Below are 22,742 nucleotides of genomic sequence, written 5' to 3'. Positions count from 1 at the left end.
CGCTATCAAGGCCAATACAATGAAAACATGATGGGCGACTATATTTGGGGTTTATAGAGAGAAAGTAGCTATGAACATAAAAGAAAAAGTAAAAGTGTGCACTTTTAAGTTATTTTCCACTTCTCTGTAAGCTAATTTGATAGTAAAACTTAATAAAAATAATAAACGTTTTTATTTCAATAGTTTTATTTTCAATAAAAAATTAAAATCCGAGATTTTTAAAAATTTCCTTCAATCAGTCTTCTAAGCACAAAAGCAAAGTTTTTCATGCCATATATTTTTTTTCCGTCTAATTACGACCTAAACTACGAAATTTAATGCTTTGCAATCAAAGTCAAATTTCATGGTGACCCGTTGTTATTAATATATAATGTTATGTTCCTTTTTTGAAGATTTCAAAAATGTCTAAATTATGGTGAGCAGTAAAATTCCACCGTGGTACGGGTAGATTATTCGAAACATGGCTTCTAGGGGAGATAAGGGAAATGGAAATGGCGAGGAGCAGATTGTCGAGGTAAATCGATTTGTCCTACATAGAATTGACAGTTGCAAAGGTTGTCATGATCCCATTGAAATGATGATATTGGTGTTTACAGACACTGGCCGAGGTGTTTCGATGCTTCATTTGCATGGAAAAACTCGTAGATGCCCACCTATGCCCCCATTGTTCGAAACTCTGCTGTTACGCTTGTGTGCGACGGTGGTTAACCGAACAAAGGTCCCAGTGCCCTCACTGTCGTGCTGCTCTCCACCTCCATGAGCTGGTTAATTGCCGATGGGTGGAAGAGGTCACGCAGCAAATAGAAACAATGCAACAGACGAACTCTGCCACCCAGAGAGAAAGCTACAGAGATAGGTGAATCCACCTAATGTTTAATGATTCTTGTCAGGTCCTTGACACACTTGTAGAAAGTTGGCTAAATTTGTGAAAAATTTGCCTTAGTATTAACTGTGTCTTAAGGCTTAGCAATCTTATTTGAATTGGTATTAAACATGTAGGTGTTTTTATTGTTTTTGTAAATGTTTATCAGGTCTGTATCTCAACTGATGTAAATTAACTGGTATAATGAATTTATACAATTAATATACTGAAATGCCACTGTGTCTTTGAAAAGTTCAAGTGATCATTGAATAAAATTATAATATCTTTTAAATGAGGAAAAATGTAATATTACATTTTTTTCAAATACAATTTGTTTTACATTCTTCTTAAAGTGGTAAAAGAATTACTTTCTTAAATATTTAATGAACAACAGTATAGGTAATAAAATTATTTAGATCAATCAATTACAGCATAAATTATTTTAATCCAATTCATTGTTGTTCTTAATTCATTTACATAATTCCAATAGTTCAAAGATTAGATAGGTAATTTTATTTTAACTAGACAGTTGAAGGGTTTCAGTTGGATTCTTATTACATTTAATTTATTTTTGTGTTCTTTAAAGATATATATAAGTGCATAACTTAATAAAAACTGTAATTACTGATTATAATAATAATAAAGAAATGTTTAATAATTACAATAAATTCCAGTTTATAACATAAACTGGAATTTATTGTTAATTAATGGAATTTATTGTAATGTACATGTATTTGAAATCATGTTTATTTTAAATAATCATTATACATCAACAATAATTAGGATTCAATATTGATTCTATTAACCAACACACTTGTCTGTTTCTATTTTTTAAAAATGTATAACACACACTACATATTGTATGAATAACAGATGCCCCACACATCAAGAGAAGCTAACTGTATACTGTTGGACTTGCCGTCGCTGTATCTGCCATCAGTGTGCGTTGTGGGGTGGAACCCACTCGGGTCACACCTTCAAGCCATTGGAGGAGGTTTACGAGCAACATGTGACGCAGATCAGGGATGAAGTGTCCCAGTTGAGACGGAGACTGTTGGAACTGATAAGCCTTGTGCAGGATGTGGTAAGTATCTTCTATAATATAAAAATGAATCGCAAAATGTGTTGGTAAGCGCATAACTCGAGAACGGGTGGACCGATTTCGATAACTCTTTTCTTATTATATTCCTTGATGGTTCTTATGTAGAGAAAACATAAATATGTACCACGGGCGAAGCCGGGGCGGACCGCTAGTTTATAATAGTTGTAAATGTAAATATTGTAATGATACAGTTAAAATTCTCCATATATGGGTGAACAGTATTTAAGGAAGATAATGTTTTAAGAATCTATTGCAATAAAATATTTAACAAAACTATAATATTTTAAAGCTTTTCAAGCTTTTCTTTGACAATTCTTAGAATTGTGGAAAATTTCCACTGTTTTTCTTTGTTTGTTTTACATATGCATGTGCAATCAATTTTCCATATACATGCTAGGTTAGTCATACTAATCACAATGTGTTACAACAAGGAAATAGATAATTAAATACAATTTTTTATGCATAAAGTCCTTGTAAACCTAAAGATACCAAACATATATGTATATGAATATGTCATTTTAAACTGGGATATAAAAATAAATTAGGGTTAAAACACTAAAGTGATGTACTATATAAGCCAGGAGAAAGAAATGTGGAAATTTAAGAAAAATTAAAAAAACACGTAATTTATGGACACACAATTGCATTCACAAATCTCGTCATATTTGTTTATGTCATAATTCATATAAATATGACAAGATAAATTAATTATTTAATATATTATTATCTAGTTTTGTTTAACATGTCTGAACAAACAAATACTTTCAGACAATGATAATGATTTATTATTATTATTTATTTATTTATTTATCATTACATCAATATGATATAATGTTTTGGTATAAAAATGTGGTATTGAAGTTCCCTCATTGAAAAATTAAAATGATATCATCTATTGTAATTTATTATTTAACAACTCATTGAGGAAACTTGTAAACCCTTATAATAATAGTTAATATAAGGTATAATGTTGTCTTTTCTTAATAATAAATTTCACATTATTGATGTTAATTTGTTTCATCTTTAAGGAAAGAAATGTAGAATCAGTGCGAGCGGCTAAGGACGAACGTGTCCGTGAGATTCGTAACGCAGTGGAGTTGATGATATCGCGTCTGGATTCAGCGCTCAAAGCGAAACTCCTCACTCTCATGAGCCAGAAAAATAGCCTCACGCAAGAAACTGAACAGTTGGAGCATCTCCTGCAAGAGGTGGAACATCAGCTACATGCAAGCACTAGGTGAGCTTATAAATCAATATTAAATATATGTTTATTCATAAATAAATAATGATTTGATTTTGATCATTTTACAGATCTGAATTGATTGCGAAAAGTGGTGAACTATCGAAAATTATCCATCAAGTTCGCAAGAAGCCTATGGCTAGCTTTGTTACTGCACCAGTACCTGCGGATTTTCATAGGTAATATTGATTAAATTAATTTTAATTGTATACATTTTAATGAATGAATAATGAAATAAGTTTTTTTAAAGTGTTTTGTTTGTTTGAGCTGAAAATATTCTATCTTATAAGTAGGATAATTATCTACACCAAAAGAATGCCTATGCAACAGGCAGAGTTTTCAAATGAACAATAAAAGTAATTTTGCTCATGAATGTGAGGAAATAAGGTGCTATTTTTAATGTATGTTTTAAAAAACGCTAATTCGATTCATATTTTGACTATTTCCTTGTAAAAACTTGATATTTCCAAAATTATTTTGTTGCTATTCTATAAAACATTTTATTAAGTAAATTTTCTCTAGTATGTATGTTCACGACCGCCTCCTTGGTACGTGTGAGCGTAGCACCGAGGGTTTCTGGGTTCGATTCCCAGTGGAGATGAAGAAAAAAAAAATGTCTTGGTCTGGTAGGACACAGAAGGCTGATCACCTAATTGTCCCTAAAGAGAATCAATTAGTGAAACAGATGTATAATGCATCTGCCCTTTACCCCACTTGGGGTTATGGGACTTCTCTTTATGTATGTTCACGTTGTCTTGTATAACAGTTGAAGTGTTGTCCTTGTTGTCCATAGCGAGATAGTGCCTAGCTACGACAGCAGCACGTTCCCGCTGAGCAAGTTCACGCAGCTGCAGCACGCGGCGGCGCCCGTGTACTCGGCGCCGCTGCACGTGCACGGGCTGTGCTGGCGGCTCAAGGTGTACCCCGACGGCAACGGCGTCGTGCGCGGCAACTACCTGTCCGTGTTCCTCGAGCTGAGCGCCGGCCTGCCCGAGACCTCCAAGTGCGTGACAATCTTGCCAACTTGTAGCCCGAGTTTACGGGCGTGATGTGCCCGCGATGTCCAAGTGCGTGTTCCTTGATCTAGCTGTGTATGGATGCGGTGGTTTGCGGCGCAGTTCCAAGCATATGCCGCCTCCAACTCTAGCTCACTTTGCGGCATTTACGTATTCCCGGAGCGGTCGCGGTGGTTAACATTAGAGCCCCTTATGCCGCCTTTACTTCTAGCTCACATTGTAACCTAGAGCGGTGGTCTGCGGCGTAGCTCCAGCTTTGTGCCGCCGCTACGTTGTTCTGGTGCACTGGTCTGCGGCACAACTCCAACTTTGTGCCGCCGCTACGTGATTCTGGTGCACTGGTCTGCGGCACAGCTCCAAGTTTTGCCGCCTCTAACTCTTCACTTTACCGGTTTTATATGTTCCTGAAACGTTTGTCTGCTGCAGAGTTCAAACTTCAAAGTGCGTGCCGCCTTAAGCTCTATCTCGCGATACCTCTACATGTTTTTTTTTCCTGGAGCGTTGACTTGCGTGAGACCTACAACTTACAAGTATGCAGGTTTTGTGTTAAATTTAGTCTATTTCTAAGTGTCACAGTTTATTTTTATGATGATTAATTCACAGATTTGCACATCATAAAAATGGTGCTACTCTGCTGTAATAATAATAATAAATAATAAATAAAAATAATATAAGGTTTAATGACAAAATATATGTCCTACAAAACAGAACGCAGGGGATAGTTTTAGGGGACCAAACACTACATATAAAAATGTGTGATTTATTTGTCTGTATTTTGTTAACGTTTTTATTATTTGTTAATATATTTCAACGGAAATGACACTGTTATGAACTGATATTATAATGCAAGTGTTTGATTGCAAGCATTTCTCGATTCAGTGTAGGCAAGAGGTGAGTCAAATGGATTATTTACTTAGTTGCAGTGTGGGCATGACGCTGTTAAGACATTGTGTGCGCTGACTTCGCAGGTTTATCTGTTTTTTCATCGCAACTGAAATGGCTGTGTGTAAAATGATGAAGCTTGTTCAAATTGATAATAACGGAATACATACTCAACATACAAATACATGAGTATCAAAGACTCAAAAAGTTTATTTGCACTCTAATTGTCGGTGTTTACTCATAATAATCATTTTTTTTTGTTTATTGCAGTGATATATTTTGCATAACTCTATAAATAAGGTTGTGTAAATTGTAAATAAGATTTGTTCTCTTAGCTTGCTTACTTCTAACTTGTTCACGCCATTGGCCAAATCTAAATAATTTATTTGTTGTAAATACGATTTAAAATACGGCAAAATGTAACAAAAAAACAGATATTTCAGTTGCCTTTTGAGTTTAGTTCGTCTTCATACTTAGAGGAAATCTCTAGGCTTGTAATTGATGTTTTTTTTAATAAATAGCTGCTGTAAATAGGGATCATCTGCAACACTTTGCCATTCATCAAGTGCCTTAGTGATTTGATGTCTCTCGCTTTGCTTTGGTCTTCTAGCGGAGTTTAGCTGATCGTTCATCATGTTTTACTTATATTTTTATCATATCATTCTTTATTAAGATTTGTTTTAAATTTTAAATGTGTTATCACTCATTGGTTAGTTAGTGGCAGCAAAAGGAAAGTTCGTAAATAATACTTCTTGTGTGAGAAAAAGTGCACATCAAGAAAGAAAAATGGTTTCTTTATTACTTTAAAATTTTTATACATCACAGTTCATACTCGCTTTTACGGTGAATGTGTTGACAGCTATCGCGCCATACAAAACGTCTTGTTATTTTTTCTACTTCTAAACTCAAACTCAAACATTTATTCATTCAAATAGACTTCTATAAGCAGTTTTGAATGGTCAAAACCATTTTTACCATTTAAAATGAACTCTATACCCCAGTTATAAGGTTAAATTTCACCAGGTACGAGTACCGTGTCGAGATGCTACACCAAGTATCCCGGGATCCTTCTAAGAACATTGTGCGTGAATTCGCGTCTGACTTCGAAGTGGGCGAGTGCTGGGGGTACAACCGGTTCTTCAGGCTCGATCTATTGGCTAGCGAGGGGTATCTCAATCCGGAAACGGATACGCTTATATTGAGGTTTGTGTTTGTTTGTTTGTTTCGGCTTAAAAAATTGCGTTAATGTTTCTAAGATATTATAACACATAACTTTGGTTATGTTAGAATTCGGACACACTTTTATGGAATTGTAATGTACATTCTCTTCGGGGGAATGGGGATTTTTTAATTATCATATTAGAATTAGTGTTGTATCGTGTAACTTTGTGTCGTTTTTAGGTTCCAAGTGCGTCCGCCAACGTTTTACCAACGTTGTCGTGACCAACAGTGGTACATCAACCAGTTAATTACGATGCAGAATCAGCATATACTGCAAATTAATGATCTCAAAGAGGTATATTGTTTGTTTCATTCTTATAAACGAACTGGTATAACCTGTATCTATGTGAAAGCAAATTTATTTTGTAAAAAGATTCTTTTATTATTTATTGATGGTAAAAACAATTATCCTTACCGTGTTAAGTTAGCTAGATTTTAGCTGTCAGTACATTATCATAATAGACCGGGAGATACTGACACAAAATTTCGAGTCATTTGTAACAGGATGGCGGTTCTACAGGGTTCTTAGTACGCAATGACAAAAAGAAAAATGATGGTGTGAACGCTAGTACCGGCGGCTTAGTCGCGTGGGCGTTAGTCGAACTCATCGGAAAATAGCGAAAGTCAAACGATTTTCCTGTAAGTTTGAGGATCAACGAATATAAATACAAAATTTCAAAGATCTAGGTGTTGGAAATCTTCACTTATATAAATTAATAATAAATTTATTTTTCAAGTATGACAGCACTTTTTCCCCCTACTAGAAGTATGGCAAATATAATAATGGTCACATTTTATCAAATACTCTCCAAAAAGCCAAATGCAATACTGGTACAAAAAGATAGGCGAAATAAAAAAATTTTGCAGATTTTCGGCGGTATGGCGACCATTTGGAATCGTCCGAAAAGTATGGCATGGTGATTTTCGTAAATGGCTGCACGACGATGGTTACCTGTGCAAAAGTTAGCTTGGTACAAATGGTTGAATAATTGTTTTTTTTAAATCAACACATTCGCGTCGGTATGGCGGGCTGTAAGTCATACCGGAAAAGTATGGCATGACACTACCGCCTACTTCTTTTTTATGGGCTATCGGTAAATTCTAAATTTTTGTGTTACAAATCGTTTGACTTTCGCTATTTTTCCGACGAGTTCGACTAACGCCCACGCGACTAACCCACCGGTACCAGCGTTCACACCATCATTTTTCTTTTTGTCATTGCGTACTAAGACCCCTGTAGAACCGCCATCCTGTTACAAATGACTCGAAATTTTGTGTCAGTATCTCCCGGTCTATAAGTCTTGTACTTATTAGAAAATTATTAGGCAACACAAAATAGGGCATAATCTATATCGTAATCGTTTCGATCTTCGGGCCAAGTAAAAGCTTATTTTCGTGTTGGTATTAAATTATTTTTATTATTTGCTCCTACAGCGCCTCAGCCTAGAAAATTATTAGGCAACACAAAATAGTGCATAATCGTTCGTTTCGATCTTCGGGCCAAGTAAAAGCTTATTTTTGTGTTGATATTAAATTATTTTTATTATTTGCACCTATAGCGCCTCAGTCTCGAGATGTCGCGCAACTCGATGGCTGCAACCCGTGCGTCGAGCGGTTCCGTTGGCTCTCAAGATGCTGAAGCGCAGAACGATAACAACGAAACACCAGCACCATGGAAGTTCACATCACTACATGGGATAGCACCGAGGCTTACTAGCCCAGGTAACTGATATATTGATGATAGTTTTTTTTGACGTGACAACGTCTTATAATTCGATAGCGCCGGCTGCACGCACGAAAAAACACGACTTATGCGGCGTTACCTCGCTCTGAGGCGTTCCATGTAAGGCTTGAAGTGCAAGCGAGAGCGCGGAACGAGCGACAAAGAAGCACAATCGGACGTTGTCACGTTCAACTATCGTCAGCGAACCGACTTTACAGACAACCAATTTTTCTTTATTTGTAACGTGCACTAGTTCAGTATGGATATGGCGCGCGACTCGATGACAGTAATGCGTGCGTCTAACGCCTCTAAACTAGATATAACAATATAGTTTATATATGTGTTTGTTGTGTTCACATATTATTATGTTGATGGTCTTGTAAGTAATATGCGATAACGAAACTTGCTTGGTCTTGTAAGTAATATGCGATAACGAAACTTGCTTTTCTCAGACAAAAAACTGCAATTAGAAAATTTATTTTTTTAATTTATTAACGATAATTAATTAAACATTCCAACTCCACAGGTGTGCTAAATAACTCGTTATTCGAAGAGACGTGTGCAAGTGGTGCGTGTCGCAACATGAGCGCAGCGAGCGCGGGCGCGGTAGCGGGCACGGACGCGTGCTTTGGAGATTATGCGCATCTTACACGACGCGCTAACCAGCATGCGCTCGATGCGTACAACCTGCCTTCTACCTCCAGGTGACGCATTTGTTGTAAAGGTTAATCCGTCAGTTCTCGGATCACAGACACAATAGAAAATCTATTGTGTCTCGGCCCGATCGGGCCGCTCGGTGGTCAATGGGTTAATTAATGTGTAGGAGAAAAATTAATATGAAGCAATGCCCGAATGTTCTCATTATCCGGTCAAATCCGCGTAAATCATATACAATAAGCAGCAATTAAATTATCCCTAGTATTATCCCAGTTATCTCATATAATATGAGCATTTAACGTCTTCTAATACAGTCCACTGAAGTAATGCGTAAATAGTACAAACAAGATAGTGACAAACATATGTTTGCTTATAAATTAATCAAAAATACTTATCCTAATTCGTAATATTATGTTGGGTAGAATTGATTTCCAAATAAATTGTGTTAAATAACAATAAACAATAAATAATCCTTCCAGATCGGCGAGTTCGATCCGCTCGTGCGCGGACGCCCCAACGGGCCCGCACTGTACGCTCGGTGCGCACGCGCACGCGGCCCGCTTGCGGCGCGAGCGGCCTGAGCGCGCTGAGCGAGCTGAGCGGCCCGAGCGGCCCGAGCGGCCGGAGAGATTGCCGCCGCCCGATAAGGACACGCATCTTACTGGTTAGTTATAACTATAAATAAAGATTTCAATAATAATATTAATCCATCAGGCCCCGGAATCACAGACAATAGAAAATCTATTGTGTCGCGGTGGGATCTGCGCCCCTAGTCAAGTGGCTTTCTGTTAGCGACTAGGGGGGCTGGCCTCTCGGTGGTTGAGAGGTTAAAGTGTGTTATCACGTTTTAAAAATCAACGTAAAACTTGTAAATTCACTGTTATGATCTGTATTTTGTAGTTCATTAAGTAATAAAGTGCAAAACCTCGTATACAATATACAATTAAGTAAATGTAACAAAGTGTAAAAATTTGATGTCATGGAAAACATTTCTTAACCAACAGCTGTTAATCGTTAATGTTACTGAATACCGTGTTTATATGTTTACGCTCCCCGAGCGAGAACATTTCAAAATATACAACACTGTTGTCAGCAACTTGTCATGATTCAATATTGTTGCTGAACAAATGTATACCATGCCTGCGGTGTTTTAACAGATCAAAATTATTTCCAGCTGTAGCGAGCACACCTATAACAGAAGGGCACAGCTCGTGCGCAGGTGCATTATGCACATCGATCTCATCTCCCGAACTGCACAGCACGGCCAAAAACGAGTCGGGCGGCACACTCTTGACCGCTGCGGCGCATTCCCCCCGCAATGCGCATGCGCACTCTGAATCTAGCAGCGACACTGGGGTGAGTGACGTCACTATACTCACTTGATGATTATGCAAAAATGATAGTTTTATTATTTGTAAAGGTGCATTTACATCAAACGAACATAGAGCTAGAGCAAGAGCATTCTTTCGTGATCTCGAACACGTATTCAGTTTTATTCAGTATTAGAACTCGTTTGATGTAAATGCACCGTAAGATTAACGATCAATTTGCATTATTAAAGTATTGTTATTTTATTACAGGACTTAATGTTTAGTGAACTTGACGGTTTTGTGGACGATACCAATGTGAATCATATAGAAGAAAATTCCAATGAAGAAAATGACGTTGACGAAGAAACTATGTCAGGTAACGAACATCTTGTTTGTAATTATTATATGTTGACTTTTCGTGTTCCGCTTCCTGCTCCCTTACACCGCACCGCGATAGCGACGCGGTGATCTATGTCTTAAGCTTGTTTTAAGTTAATTTTTTTTAATAGTTTGGAATATTTCGATCGCTTTTACTCTTTATTCATTGTCGTGTCGCGTTCGCGGGTGCGGTCTTATAAATAATTGTGATTTATTATTTAAAATGTTGTATAAATTAAAATTACCCCTCGTATTACTTATCCCTATGACCTGTACCCACTGTAACCTATCCACTCCCCAATCCTACACGCACCTATTCCCACAGACGGCTCGTCGGCGAGCGGGCGCTCGTGGTGCGCGCTGGCGGAGTGCCCCCCATCCCCATCTCCGTCCCCATCCCCATCCCCATCGGTATCCCCATCCCCATCCCCATCGGTATCCCCATCCCCATCCCCGCCGCAGTCCCCGCCCTCGCTGTGCTCGGACGAGCCGCCGCGCAGACGAAGACGCTCGTTCCGCAGACCGCACGCCGCACGCGACACGCCCTATACTATACGAAACCAATAGATAATGAACTAGAATAAAAAAAAAAATAATAATAAAAAACAAAACCAAAAAGTAGCTATAATTATTTTAATATAAATATACCATTTAATGAAAACCAATAATTAATTTTTTTAATATAAATATGACGTGTAGTAAACCAACAAGTAGCCATTACAATTTTTATGTTAACGGTAGTAAAAAATAACTGATGTGAATTATCAAAACGACTTCAAAATGTTAATTTTTGTAAAAATTGGATTATAAGAAATTTTCATACATGACTTCATAACTATTTAACATTATACTTCGTACTCAAAACTTTTACATATATTTTGTTTCTAATGTTATGTTCTCACTATTTTATTATAAGATATTTTATGTTTTCTATAATAGTAAAAAAAAAAACGACTATTGATAAATTCCATTTATTTTCTTTTCATTTCTCTTATAAGTAGTAAATTTACTCCATTTTGTAAAACTTTTGTTATTGTATTCATAATAAATACTATAAATCTTTTAAAATAGACTAATGTTATTTTATTCAAAATGATGCACAACTGAGATAATAATATGAAAGGTAATGTACCTATTTCTTTGTTTCCATAAAATTTTTGTCCTGAAATATATTTTTGACATAAAACATTTACACCATAGAAATTAACAAGTCTCATTCAGTTTGGTAGTCGATAAGTTTTGTTTGTTTATTTTTATTCATATAAGCTTTTTTTTTATACATATATTTAACTAGCGGGCCGCCCCGGCTTCGCCCGTGGTACATGTTTAAACTATCCTATCTCTCAAGTTGGATCGAACTGCACATGGTGTGCGAATTTTATTATGATCGGTTAAGTGGCTTAGGAGTCTATTGAGGACAAACATTGTGACACGAGATTTATATATATTGAGATGTAGCGCTCACATCATCTATTACCAATCAATATCAACTTTTTAAGGCGAGAACGATATAGAGGGCGCTATGGGCACAATGGGCTCTAACAGTAACGAAGCGGACATTCTATCCCGTTTACTCTGTGCGGTACACGGGCGCGGGGTAACGCCGGCCGGTAGCGACGGGTCCGCGCCGACACATGCGCACACGCACGTGCCCCGTAACGATGACCCGCAGCTGTCCACCGCTGCGCACACGGATATGTTACTGCTGAACTTGATGAAGATTAATGGATTGACCCCCAAATGTACCCGCCCGAGGCACAGTGAGTACTTGTTTTAGTGGTTTTTACTGTGGTACTAGTTTATTTTGTTTCGTGGCAAATGTAAGATATATTTATAATTTTTTTGCAATGTTGTCAAAGTATTTTATAACACGCTTTTATTACCTTCACCTGAATTTTTGTATGCAACCGGCTCTTTTAGACTAGATTTTGACCCATTTTAATTCGACAGATTTAATTTATACACAGACGGTGACGACATCGGCTCCTTTAGACAAGATTTTGACCCATTTTAATCCGACAGATTTAATTTAAACACAGTCGGTGACGACATATTAATTTTAGTGAGCCTGTGTGTGTAAGGATTTTTTTAATGTTAATAATTTGCTTGCTTTGTTTTGGTATATGTATTGTTCTACGATAATAAATATAATTGAAGTGAAAACTTAATTAGCGGCGTTGAGCACTTTTTTCTGTAATGGGTATAAAATCTTAAACTCGCGTCAGGACACGTGACCTGATCGAAAAAGCGTAAGACGGAAACCATTCCAAAATATCAAACATGCTCAACGTTAATAATCAAGTTTTCACTTCTTCCGGCACTCCCGGAGTGCAACCTGTTTTTTTTTTCTTTGCAGGTCCGAAGCGGAACTGGTCGTCCCGCAGCACGTCAGTAGAGGAGATGAGCGGTCGGCGCGGCGTGTGCGCGGGCCGCTCGCGGGCTCCCCGCACGCGCCGCTCGCACGCGCTGTCGCCCATCGCGCTGGCGCCGCTCGACCCGCTCGAGCCGGGCCAGCTGCCGCCCGCTCCTGGTACTGACTGTCATACTTGTTTGGGTAGACGAGTTTGTAAGGAGAGATATACGCAGCAATAGTGGAATAGTTGGTAATGTGGACCAGTGTGAGCGAATTAAAATGATTCTTGCAAGCTATAGTTATGGCATGGTAAGACGTGAGCAACGGGAGCGGGGTAAAGAAAAGAGAGGTTATAACAAAAAATTGACGCGTGGCACAGGTGCCGGTGATATGCATATGTGGTGCAACCAGCGGCGTAGGAAAATTAGCATGGCACGCGGCCGCAGCAGGCTGCGTTGCGAGTGTAGAAAATGTACTGTCGTTTATCGACACGATATCAGCCCAGAGACGCGTGCGCGATTGCATCGAAGGAAGCGTTCAGCCATCGCGCGATCATATCGAATAAATGTATTTTTATTGAGTGTTTAGTATTTAATAAGCGTCTTACTAACCTTTATTCTATAAATGTCGTTTATTTGAATATTATTATACAGTTTCAGAACGAGTAGTGGGAAGTCCAGCTCCGCACGATTACTGGGCGCCAGATCTCAGCGACAACGATGACGTGGAAGTCATATTGGATTATAACGTGAGTGCTGTGTGTTCTTACATAAATTATTTATTTAAAATAAATACAATCGGAATGATAATATTCGATAGTTCTGGGTAGTAAAGCTAATTTTATAAACGACTAGCTTACCGCGCGCGGCTTCGCCCGCTTTGTCTCAAACCTAATAAATTATACACTAAAACCTTCCTATTGAATCACTCTATGTATTAAAAAAAACCGCATAAAAATCCATTCCGTAGTTTTAAAGATTTAAGCATACAAAGGGACATAGGGATAGAAAAAGCGACTATATAGTGATATTCAACGAAAAAAATAATTTATAATTTTTCTATTTATCCAGGACACCCTATTCGACATGCTCCTCAACAGCCTGTCCCTGGAGGGCGGCGGCGGGCCGGGGGCGGAGGCCCCGCCCGTTGCCCCGTGGAGCCCCGCGCGCTCGCCCGCGGCCGAGCCCCCGCAGCACCCGCAGCACCCGCCCGCCGCCCGGGACTGACCCTACCTGCACCCCGAGTACCGCCACTAGCTGACAACTACCCGCTAAAGATCCGCTATAAACCCACTATCAATCTACTATCGACCCACTATTATAGACCCACTATAGACCCGCCACAGACCCGCTATCGACCCACTATTATAGACCCACTATAGATCCGCTATAGACCCGCTATAGACCCGCTATCGACCTACTATAGACCCATCATCGACCCGCTATCGACCCGCTATCGACCCACTATCGACCCACTATTGACCTCCTAAAGACCCGATATAGACCCGCTATCGACCCACTATCAACCTACTATCGACCGCTAACGACTTGCAACCTATTCGCTGCGACCCTCTACAAACTACAACCTGCCCGCTAACAACCCGTTACTACATCCAATCAGCTCGCAACGTGCTCGTAAACAGTCCGTAATCTGTATACGATAAGCTCACAATGTGTCCGCAATATTCCCGCTACTAGATCGCAAACGGCCAAATAATGGCCACCACAACGTCTTGCGACTAGTCAACTGAAACTGGATTCATAACTTTTTGGTTTAAAATAAATAGGTAACAGGCGTCCTGCATAAACAAAGAAATAGTTTTACTTGTTCAGAGGCCAAGATCTAAAAATATATGGATACTCTGGGTACTCTTATCTCGTTTACGTGTCGCTACGTGAATATTCTGCTTTACGTTCGAATCCTAATAACGTGAATGGTTTCTTTATTCTATCTTTAACCCATACCAATGATTCTCTCCTACTACGCTTAAGCTTTGTGAAAATAAAATTTTAAAGGAAAAATCTTCAAAAAAAAGTATTTGAATCTGCGTGTGATTGTTGCCCTTTAAAACTAAGGAAATATTTCAATGCGTTTTTTTATTTCAAAACGGTTTTGATTTCGAAATATTTCACAATGTCTTCAATCTTAAAGCGCTTAATAATTAATTATAAATTAAATCACTGTGATGCATTTTTATTTTATTTTAAATATAACAAGGACAGATTCGTGAGTTTTTTAATGAAATTTTAAGAAAATAATGATGGGTCATGTAATTAAAGTAGATGAGGCAAAAACGTTTAGTATTTTATTTAAAAATGCGCAAAATTAAGAGAATTGACTGAATGAAAGTTACTCGATCTGTAAAAAAATAGTTCTTTAAAAAGTGATTGTGGGAAAATTATTGCTTTTGGACATATATATTAAATGTTATTTTCGCGTGAGGCTACATTAGCTATTAAAATATATGCGGTACATTCGGGTTCGCGTAAAGTCACATTGAAATGCAGAATTTCATTCATTTTAATAAAAAAAACTGTTGTTTTTCTAAGTAAAAAACAAACCGGTTAACATTACTTGTGGGTAAAATCTCCTCGGCAGTACTTAATGGAAAATAAAAATAAAAAATCTGTAAAATTATTTATACATAGTTCATTTCAAATATGATATTTTTGGTGAGACTAAGGGTGTGAGGATAATTTTAATGTTATGTTAGAACTCAGTGAATTATTTAGTGAAGTGTGTGTAATTATTAATTATTTATTAATACGCTATGCGTGTAACATAGCATCGGTAATTTATGTCCTATTTTAACCACTTCAAAAGTATTTACCCTCTTTTTCGTAATAGTACAAAGTAAATAATAATTTTATATAAATGTGGATCTTACTAATTTTATTTATAAGGAATTCTAAAATGTTATACAATTTTCGGACATCTTGTTGAAATACTATTTTTGACTATTATTTAATAATGCAATATTTTTATAACTTCAGATTTTAAAGGTCACGTCCATATTGAGTAAGTGTGACTATAAATACTTTATTATTAGAAAGTGTATAAAATCGAATATAATATTATATTCTGAGTCTGAATTTTTTAAAGCAGAAAATTTCCATTTATGGGAGCATTCCATAAACTAATATAACGTCCAGTGTACTGCACTTTCTATTGATACTGTATTCTCATAGATTTCAGAACGTAATTTGAAGGATATTTCTCTCATATAAGATATCTCATTAAGTTACGGTGCTGATGTATTCGCGCGTGAAGTTGAATTTGTTGAACGCATAATACTCGCTGTCGTAGAGAGCAAGACTTGCCTGGACTCGTTGAGAATGAGTCGCCGTAGTTTTATATTAAGCTTCTCAGTCTTACATCGGACCATGTCGACGAAACGCATTTTTATATTATTAAATTATTCATTTTACTAACGGTTAGTTTTCTAACAAAAGTAAATTTTAATTTATAAAAATGCGTCACTGAAAGTATGTAAAATCTCACTGCCATTAAAAATATATCTTATGAATTTGTTTAAATTTCATAATATTTCTTATTGAATTCATACTTATACTCGGATTTTTAATTAGATAAAGTAAACTGACGTTTTCTGTGTTGTCAGTTTTTGATAAAATAAAAATAGCGTTGTCACAAAGTGAATGATTGAAAATCGGGAATGAATGAAATTGAATCGATCGTCTAGTGAATATTTAGTTTGTAACAATATAACATCAAATAAACACAACAATGACAACAAACACAACGTAATTAGTTACAATTAACGAAAAAATTACAAAAACAATAACGTAAACAGCGTAACAATAAAAATAAAAAAATGATTATAATTACACTCTACTAGTAACTTATATCTTATGTAGCTTTATATATTATAATTAGAAATAATGTTATTTTATAGTTTGAAATGATGAACTATTCACAGTCATTGTTCATTCATCTGATTGAATGAGAACTGAATTCCTCACTATTACTTTAAATGTGGCAACATTATTTTACAAAGTGACATTAGCTGCTGTCAGTTTACTTTATCTAATTAAAAATCCGAGTATAATTATAATTCTTTTTTATTCTGATATCATCTCCTATATAATTATATGTTCAATACTATACTATACAAATTTTGGCTGTCGTTGTCTTTTCTAAAGATGGTACGTATTTCAAATTTTTATGTTACTATAGCATGATGTTGTGATACCATTGTTAAGTCGAAATGGTCCGATAAAATCTTTAAGTAGTTATTCTTTTTAGATTTTACGCATTGTGTGGTATGTTTTCGGGCATTATGTATATTATATATTACTCGAAATTCGATCTCTTTATGTTGCAAAGTTTGCAAGAGAATGTTTGAAGCATTTAAAGTCATTAATGTTTGAATTGTGTAGATCTTATAAGTATTATTTGATATTAACTGTATTAGGTGTTATACGGTCAAGCCGCATTAAGTGAGGCTGCATTTTTTGTTGATCACATTTCGGATTCACAAATGTTTTGGATGAAAATTTAATTTACACAAAATTCAGCACTCGTTTAAAGCCTTTCCATTTGGCTAGTTATAAATGTTTAGTAATTTAGAACAATAGTAGCAGTTTGATTAGAAATGGTTCACAGTTGATTGTAAAATATGTTAATGAACTTGTAGTGGACTATCGATACATTTTGATTTTATTATGATGGTAATGTACAACTTCTCTGTTTTAACTATCGTTAATGATTCCCGATGTATGATTTCAAAATATGTGTGTTAGATGAAATTAGATGAATGAATAATATATAATCAATAAATAAAAATTTGTTTTATTTCCAATCCTTTTATATTAGAACCCTATTGATATTTTATATAGTGAAACATTGCAATCGATATAACCATAAAAATTGCTGGTCAAATTACCATGTAGAAGCCAGAAGGTATTACAGTACCTACAGTGAATTATGATGAACATGGCTGCGCTCTGCCATAATATTATGTGCTCTTGCATTTCACTATTAAATATATTTGAGACATAAGGTACCGAAAAACAAGAGGTATTTAATTTTACAGTGCTTTGAATAATATTTATTCAATCGTATAATATAACGATAACCTATGTACACGAAAAACCAACAGATTGATTTAGGGATTCGAGTTGTCACTGATATTGTACATTCGTCAGTAAGTGACATATCACACTAGCGGATTGCGAGCGGTTTCAAAGCGGAGCGGGTGCGCAACGAATACGTTGCGGTTGCGCAGCGAATTCGTTGCGGACGCGTGGCAGATGCGCAACGTTTACGTCGCAGTCATGTACACTCATTAACAAAATGGAATCCGTGCTGGTTGTTACTTATAACTTGTGATAGTATAATAATTATGAGATCATTATTTTTTACGAGTTTCATAACATGTTAATGTTTAGGGTATTGTTTTATCTATTAAATCTTGGTCGAAATGCAATCAGATAACTTAATTGCTCATTAAGAAAGTTCATTAGTGAAATAAATGTTAAAGCTCCTTAACTAAAACAGGGCTATCTTATTATTAGATAAATAGCAGTGAATAGAAAATTTTATCAAGCAACCAGCAACTCACTATCACTTTGCTCATAATTAGGTTCACAAAATCTCTTTATAACATACGTTGCTATGGGAGAGATTATACTGGTCAGTCGTTACATACTTTTGGAATGTATGGTACATTCTAAAAGTCCTAGTAATTCAATTTTATAGCACCTTTTTTTAACAACTCCAGTTGTTATTACATCTTTAGTTAACTGTTAAGTAAGTGCATTTCCACAGTACGGTTAAAAAATTGAGTGCTACAGAAACGATGGAAATATTGAATGGAAGTTAGGCAAGGCGGAAGGGCTGGCTTTTGTGCGAGAGTATACAAAATGACGCGTCCGCAACGAATTCGCTGCGCAACCGCGGCGTGTTCGTTGCGCGCCCGCAACGTATTCGTTGCGCACCCGCTCCGCTTTGAAACCGCTCGCAATCCGCTAGTGTGATATGTCACTAAAATCTTCATTTTTGGTAGTTATTTCAAAAAGCACGTTCGGTCTCGACTCTCGGTTGGGGTCACCAATGTAAGTGTGTGTGAGTATAGAGGAAACAAGTTAAACACACGAGTGTCTCAAACTCTCAAGCCAACTGAATTTATTTCATTAAAATTTAAAACATAGCGTACATAGTTAAAGCGTGTTACAAACATAAATGCAGCGTGTGTACATTATACTTATGTCCCCACATATTCGTCGGGGAACACAAGATTCGGAAGCTTGTTCCATTCCTTTGTTGTTCAAATGAAAAATATTGAGTGGAATCGCTTCGTCCTCCTACATGGAATGAAAAGTACTTAATGTAATATAATATACGTATTACTTGTATTATTTAAATTGTGTCATCATGTACATGGATATGGTCACTAATCACTATGTTGTTAGGCTTGCTTTTCACGAAACAACTCAAGAGGAAGGTTCCTTATATTTGGATTTAATAATAGCCTATGTGAATCAGTAGAGATGTTAGATTTCTTAATAGTTAAATATTTTTTTATAATCGACAGTCGATACAGTAGTTCTTCAGTTAATTCGTTATTTAAAAAACAACATACAAATCATCCCTCATTATGAGTAAGTCATAAGTGTTGATGACTTTTCTGCACATTTAAAACAAATAGACTGTTAATCCTAAGTGTTCATTGCTTTTGTCTTGGTCGATTTATCAGTTTTTTTAGCAAGTGATATCACTCGACTAACATTGTCAGAATTAACTAATCATTTTGACTCTTAATTTCATCCATATGAATATACATAATTATATTCATAATATTATACAGCGAATATTCAGGTGATCGCTATGATTTTATCTATATTATTGTGTAGCGGAGCTGTATAGGGTATTAAAATGATACAACATCTTGAAATTGATTCAGTTATTTATTTTCATTTTTCCAAAATATACACAATGAAAATTATTGTAAATCTGGTTTAAACCAAACTTGCATAACATCTTAACGTGTTTAATCGAATTTCATAGCAGAATACACGAAGAGCATAAAGTTAATTTGTATACAAATTGTAAACGGTCCTACGAGCGTGTCTCAGCGTGACTTGTCTTTTATTGTAGCAATGCCGAGGCGCCATCTACTCTACGTAATACAATGCAGTAAAATTAGTAAATTCACTGTCACTACATTAAAAGATATATTTACAAAATAAAACTTTAAAAGGAACGCTTTGCAAACATTCAACAAACTTGAGATCGTCTTAACGTAAAGATGGTAATAAAATTTTTAAAAGTTAATGAAAGTCTAAAACGTATTTCAATACCGTAATATTTACATAAAAATCCTAATTGCATACATTTTTTAAAAGGAAATTGTGCCAAATCACTTCACATCTTTCGCAAATAAATAACAATTGAATTTAGCCTAAAATACTTTTCCTCGATAAACAAAACAATAAAAAAATAATTGCATTCAACAAAGCTACGATAACAAAATTTAATATAAATTAATATTAAAAGAAATGTACAATTTATACAAAGCTAAAGTGATCATTAAATCATTATCACTGAATATGTGAACATCAGCTTTTAGCGGATCACTAGAGACGCTACTGTAAGAGTATATTATTATTATTTATTATAAAAAAGTGAATAATAATTATATTGCGTCCATTATTTACAAATAAAAGTATAATATGTACATTTTACATTAAAACTCATAGTAAAAACTTAAAATGTATATTTGACTATTCGCCAAAATTCTTTCAAACATATAATAATTTTCACACCAGACTTCCTCGCTGAAAGAAACACTATAAGGTAACTTCAACTCACAAAGTGTAAATAACTCTAGTGAACAAAAATGAGTCCAAAACCATACTTCTAGTTTGACATTTTAAACATTTATATAATTATTAGCGTAGGTAAGAAAAACAGTATGATTCTCTTCGTCATTTTTATTTACAAGAGTTTCTAATATATTCGATAATATTTATTGTGCACATACATAGTTCAAATCGCTAAAACTATCGCGAAGGCAAGGAGGTGATGTATGCTTTCTCTTATTACTATCGTCGAAATCGTCATTACCTATAATATATCTTACGTTATCATCTTAAAATTATCGTGGTGTTACATATCTGGTCATATTTTGAATACCTTCTGGTACAATTCACTTAACTACGAATAAGCCGTCGGCTTGTCTCATTGAACATCACATACGAGTAGCACTAAATGGTTATTTCATTTCGCACTCTTATAGTACCTCATCCACCTTAACTCCGTAAAAAGTAGTTTACACCTACAAAGGGAGTCGAGCTACATCGATTGAGTAGATTTGTGGGAATACAGCGTATTGTGTGCATAATTAGAAACTTGCAATCTTATTATAAGTGTTCTCTCAACCGCTCATTCACTCCGCTCGCATCGCTCGTCGCCGTCCGCGACCGCGTCTCACCGCGGTCCGGGGTTCATTCTTTGGCATTATTTAGTGAGCACGATTTCATTACAATCTATAGTTTTCATCGCTATTTTATTATTAGCTATTGCACTATTTTATGATAAAATTTCACGTCAATCATTTCGTTAAAATAAAAATTTTTCGTACGGTATCCTAAAATTTCAGTTTCATCGCGGTCGCCGCTTTCGCGACGCCCGCCACTGATCGCCTAAAGCTCGAGTATTAATTTCATTAAGATAGGCGTCGATACAACTACTCAGTCAATTGAAACGAATCAAAATTATAGCCTCTCTCTGTGAACGTTTCGTAGGAGGGGAGCCGGCCGCTCGGCGGGGATGGGGAGCGACGTCCGCTCGGAGCACGTCAGATCGGCACCGGTACAGCAGGCGGCGGTCACACGTGCGACTCGAGCGGCGGGCGCGGGGCGGGCACGAGCGGCGCGGGCCAGGCGGCGGGCCGGTCGGCGGGCCGGTCGAGCGGCGCGGGCCAGGCGGCCGACAGGTCGGGCGACGACGTGCGCGTGTGGCGGGCCGACCAGCCGTCCTTGTCGAAGTCCTTGGTGCCGCCCACCGTGTGGCGCCGCTTGATGCCGCGCTCGGGCATGCCGTTCTTGCGCTTGAGCTTGGTGGAGCGCCACGCGCCCGCCTCGCGCCGCCGCACCACGTTCCACTCGCCCTTCTCCAGCTTGGTGGGGCGCTCGCCCTTGCCGAGCGACTCGGAGCGCTGCGGGCGCTCGGCGCGGCAGTTGAGGCTCTCGGAGCGCAGCACGCGCGCGGCCGCCTCGCGCGGCAGCGACTCGGAGCGCGCGAGCTTGGCGCCGTCCCCGTCGGCGGCCGCGGCGCGCGCGGGCTCGTCGCCCAGCGCCGCGCTGTTGCGCTTGCCGCCCTCCGGGTTGGCGAGGCGCAGCGCGGGCGCCCGCCGGTCGTTGTCGGGCAGCGGCCCGCCGCTGGACGCCTGCGAGCGCGTGTCGACGTCCTTCTCGTCGGCGCGCGCGTCCTCACGGCCCGGCTTGCGGTCGCAGTTCTCCTTCTCGGAGTCGTCGGCGTCGGGCGCGGGCGGGGCGGGGCGGGGCGCGCGGGGCCAGCGCTCGGGCTCGTCGGCGCTGCTGGAAGACGAGTGGCGGTGGTCGCGCGCGAGCCAGGCCGCCTTCAGCTCGCTGGCGCGCAGGGCGGGGGACGCCCGCTCGGGCTCGTCCCGCTCGTCCCGCTCGTCCCGCTCGGAGCGCTCGGAGCGCAAGCTGCCCTCGGACGGCGTGCTGTCGGCCGACTTGCCCTCGTCGGGCTCGTCGTGGCCCTCGTCCGCGTACGGGATGCTGTCGTCGTCGAGCGGCGACGAGTTGTTGAGAGTCCGCAGTTTCTGGTCGAAGGTGCTCGTGAGAGAAGACACTAAATCTCCGGTTCCTATAACAAAGATTGCGGGTCAGCTTTTCGAAACGATAATGTTTTCGTTAATCACGAGTACGAAAGCGTTAGGTTGTCGTCGCGTCGAGTGAGAACGTGATGGATGAATGACGTGGTTATGTATGTACATGATGGCTCCAGAA

General features: G+C 38.0%; 2 protein-coding genes across 7 annotated transcripts in view; one reads left to right on the top strand and one right to left on the bottom strand.

The window, feature by feature from the left end:
• Nucleotides 1-363: 363 nt before the first annotated feature.
• On the top strand, nt 364-14,574 carry LOC149905678 (uncharacterized). The gene is made up of 17 exons (XM_090105100.1): nt 364-514; nt 597-856; nt 1,736-1,946; nt 2,993-3,201; nt 3,276-3,383; nt 3,998-4,207; nt 6,126-6,305; nt 6,504-6,618; nt 7,883-8,045; nt 8,573-8,750; nt 9,183-9,367; nt 9,878-10,059; nt 10,284-10,389; nt 11,891-12,151; nt 12,748-12,921; nt 13,398-13,492; nt 13,815-14,574. Exons 1-17 carry the CDS (start codon nt 461-463, stop codon nt 13,968-13,970), a joined length of 2,847 nt encoding a protein of 948 aa, XP_089961226.1. The 5' UTR covers nt 364-460; the 3' UTR covers nt 13,971-14,574.
• A 6,996-nt stretch (nt 14,575-21,570) lies between these two features.
• Nucleotides 21,571-22,742, bottom strand: part of LOC149905676 (rho GTPase-activating protein 23-like) — a 311,247-nt gene continuing 310,075 nt past the window's right edge. For all 6 annotated transcript variants that reach the window (XM_090105041.1, XM_090105038.1, XM_090105040.1 and 3 more), the window contains one exon: nt 21,571-22,599. In XM_090105041.1, coding sequence (XP_089961167.1) covers nt 21,593-22,599 — 1,007 coding nt within the window. In that variant the 3' untranslated portion in view covers nt 21,571-21,592. The remainder of the gene's footprint in view (nt 22,600-22,742) is intronic.

This window comes from Colias eurytheme, chromosome 9, assembly GCF_061535395.1.
Source record: "Colias eurytheme isolate Ceu_HAF_F1 chromosome 9, ilColEury1 Martin Lab GWU primary, whole genome shotgun sequence".
Lineage (NCBI taxonomy): Eukaryota > Metazoa > Arthropoda > Insecta > Lepidoptera > Pieridae > Colias > Colias eurytheme.
Note: the sequence above shows the minus strand (reverse complement) of the source record. Positions and strands in the feature narration are given on the sequence as shown.

Coding starts and splice junctions, on each gene's coding strand:
- LOC149905678 (XM_090105100.1), top strand. CDS start 461: ATGGCTTCTAGGGGAGATAAGGGAAATGGAAATGGCGAGGAGCAGATT. Junction 857..1,735: donor AGAGAAAGCTACAGAGATAG/GTGAATCCACCT, acceptor TATGAATAACAG/ATGCCCCACACATCAAGAGA. Junction 12,922..13,397: donor CCAGCTGCCGCCCGCTCCTG/GTACTGACTGTC, acceptor ATTATTATACAG/TTTCAGAACGAGTAGTGGGA.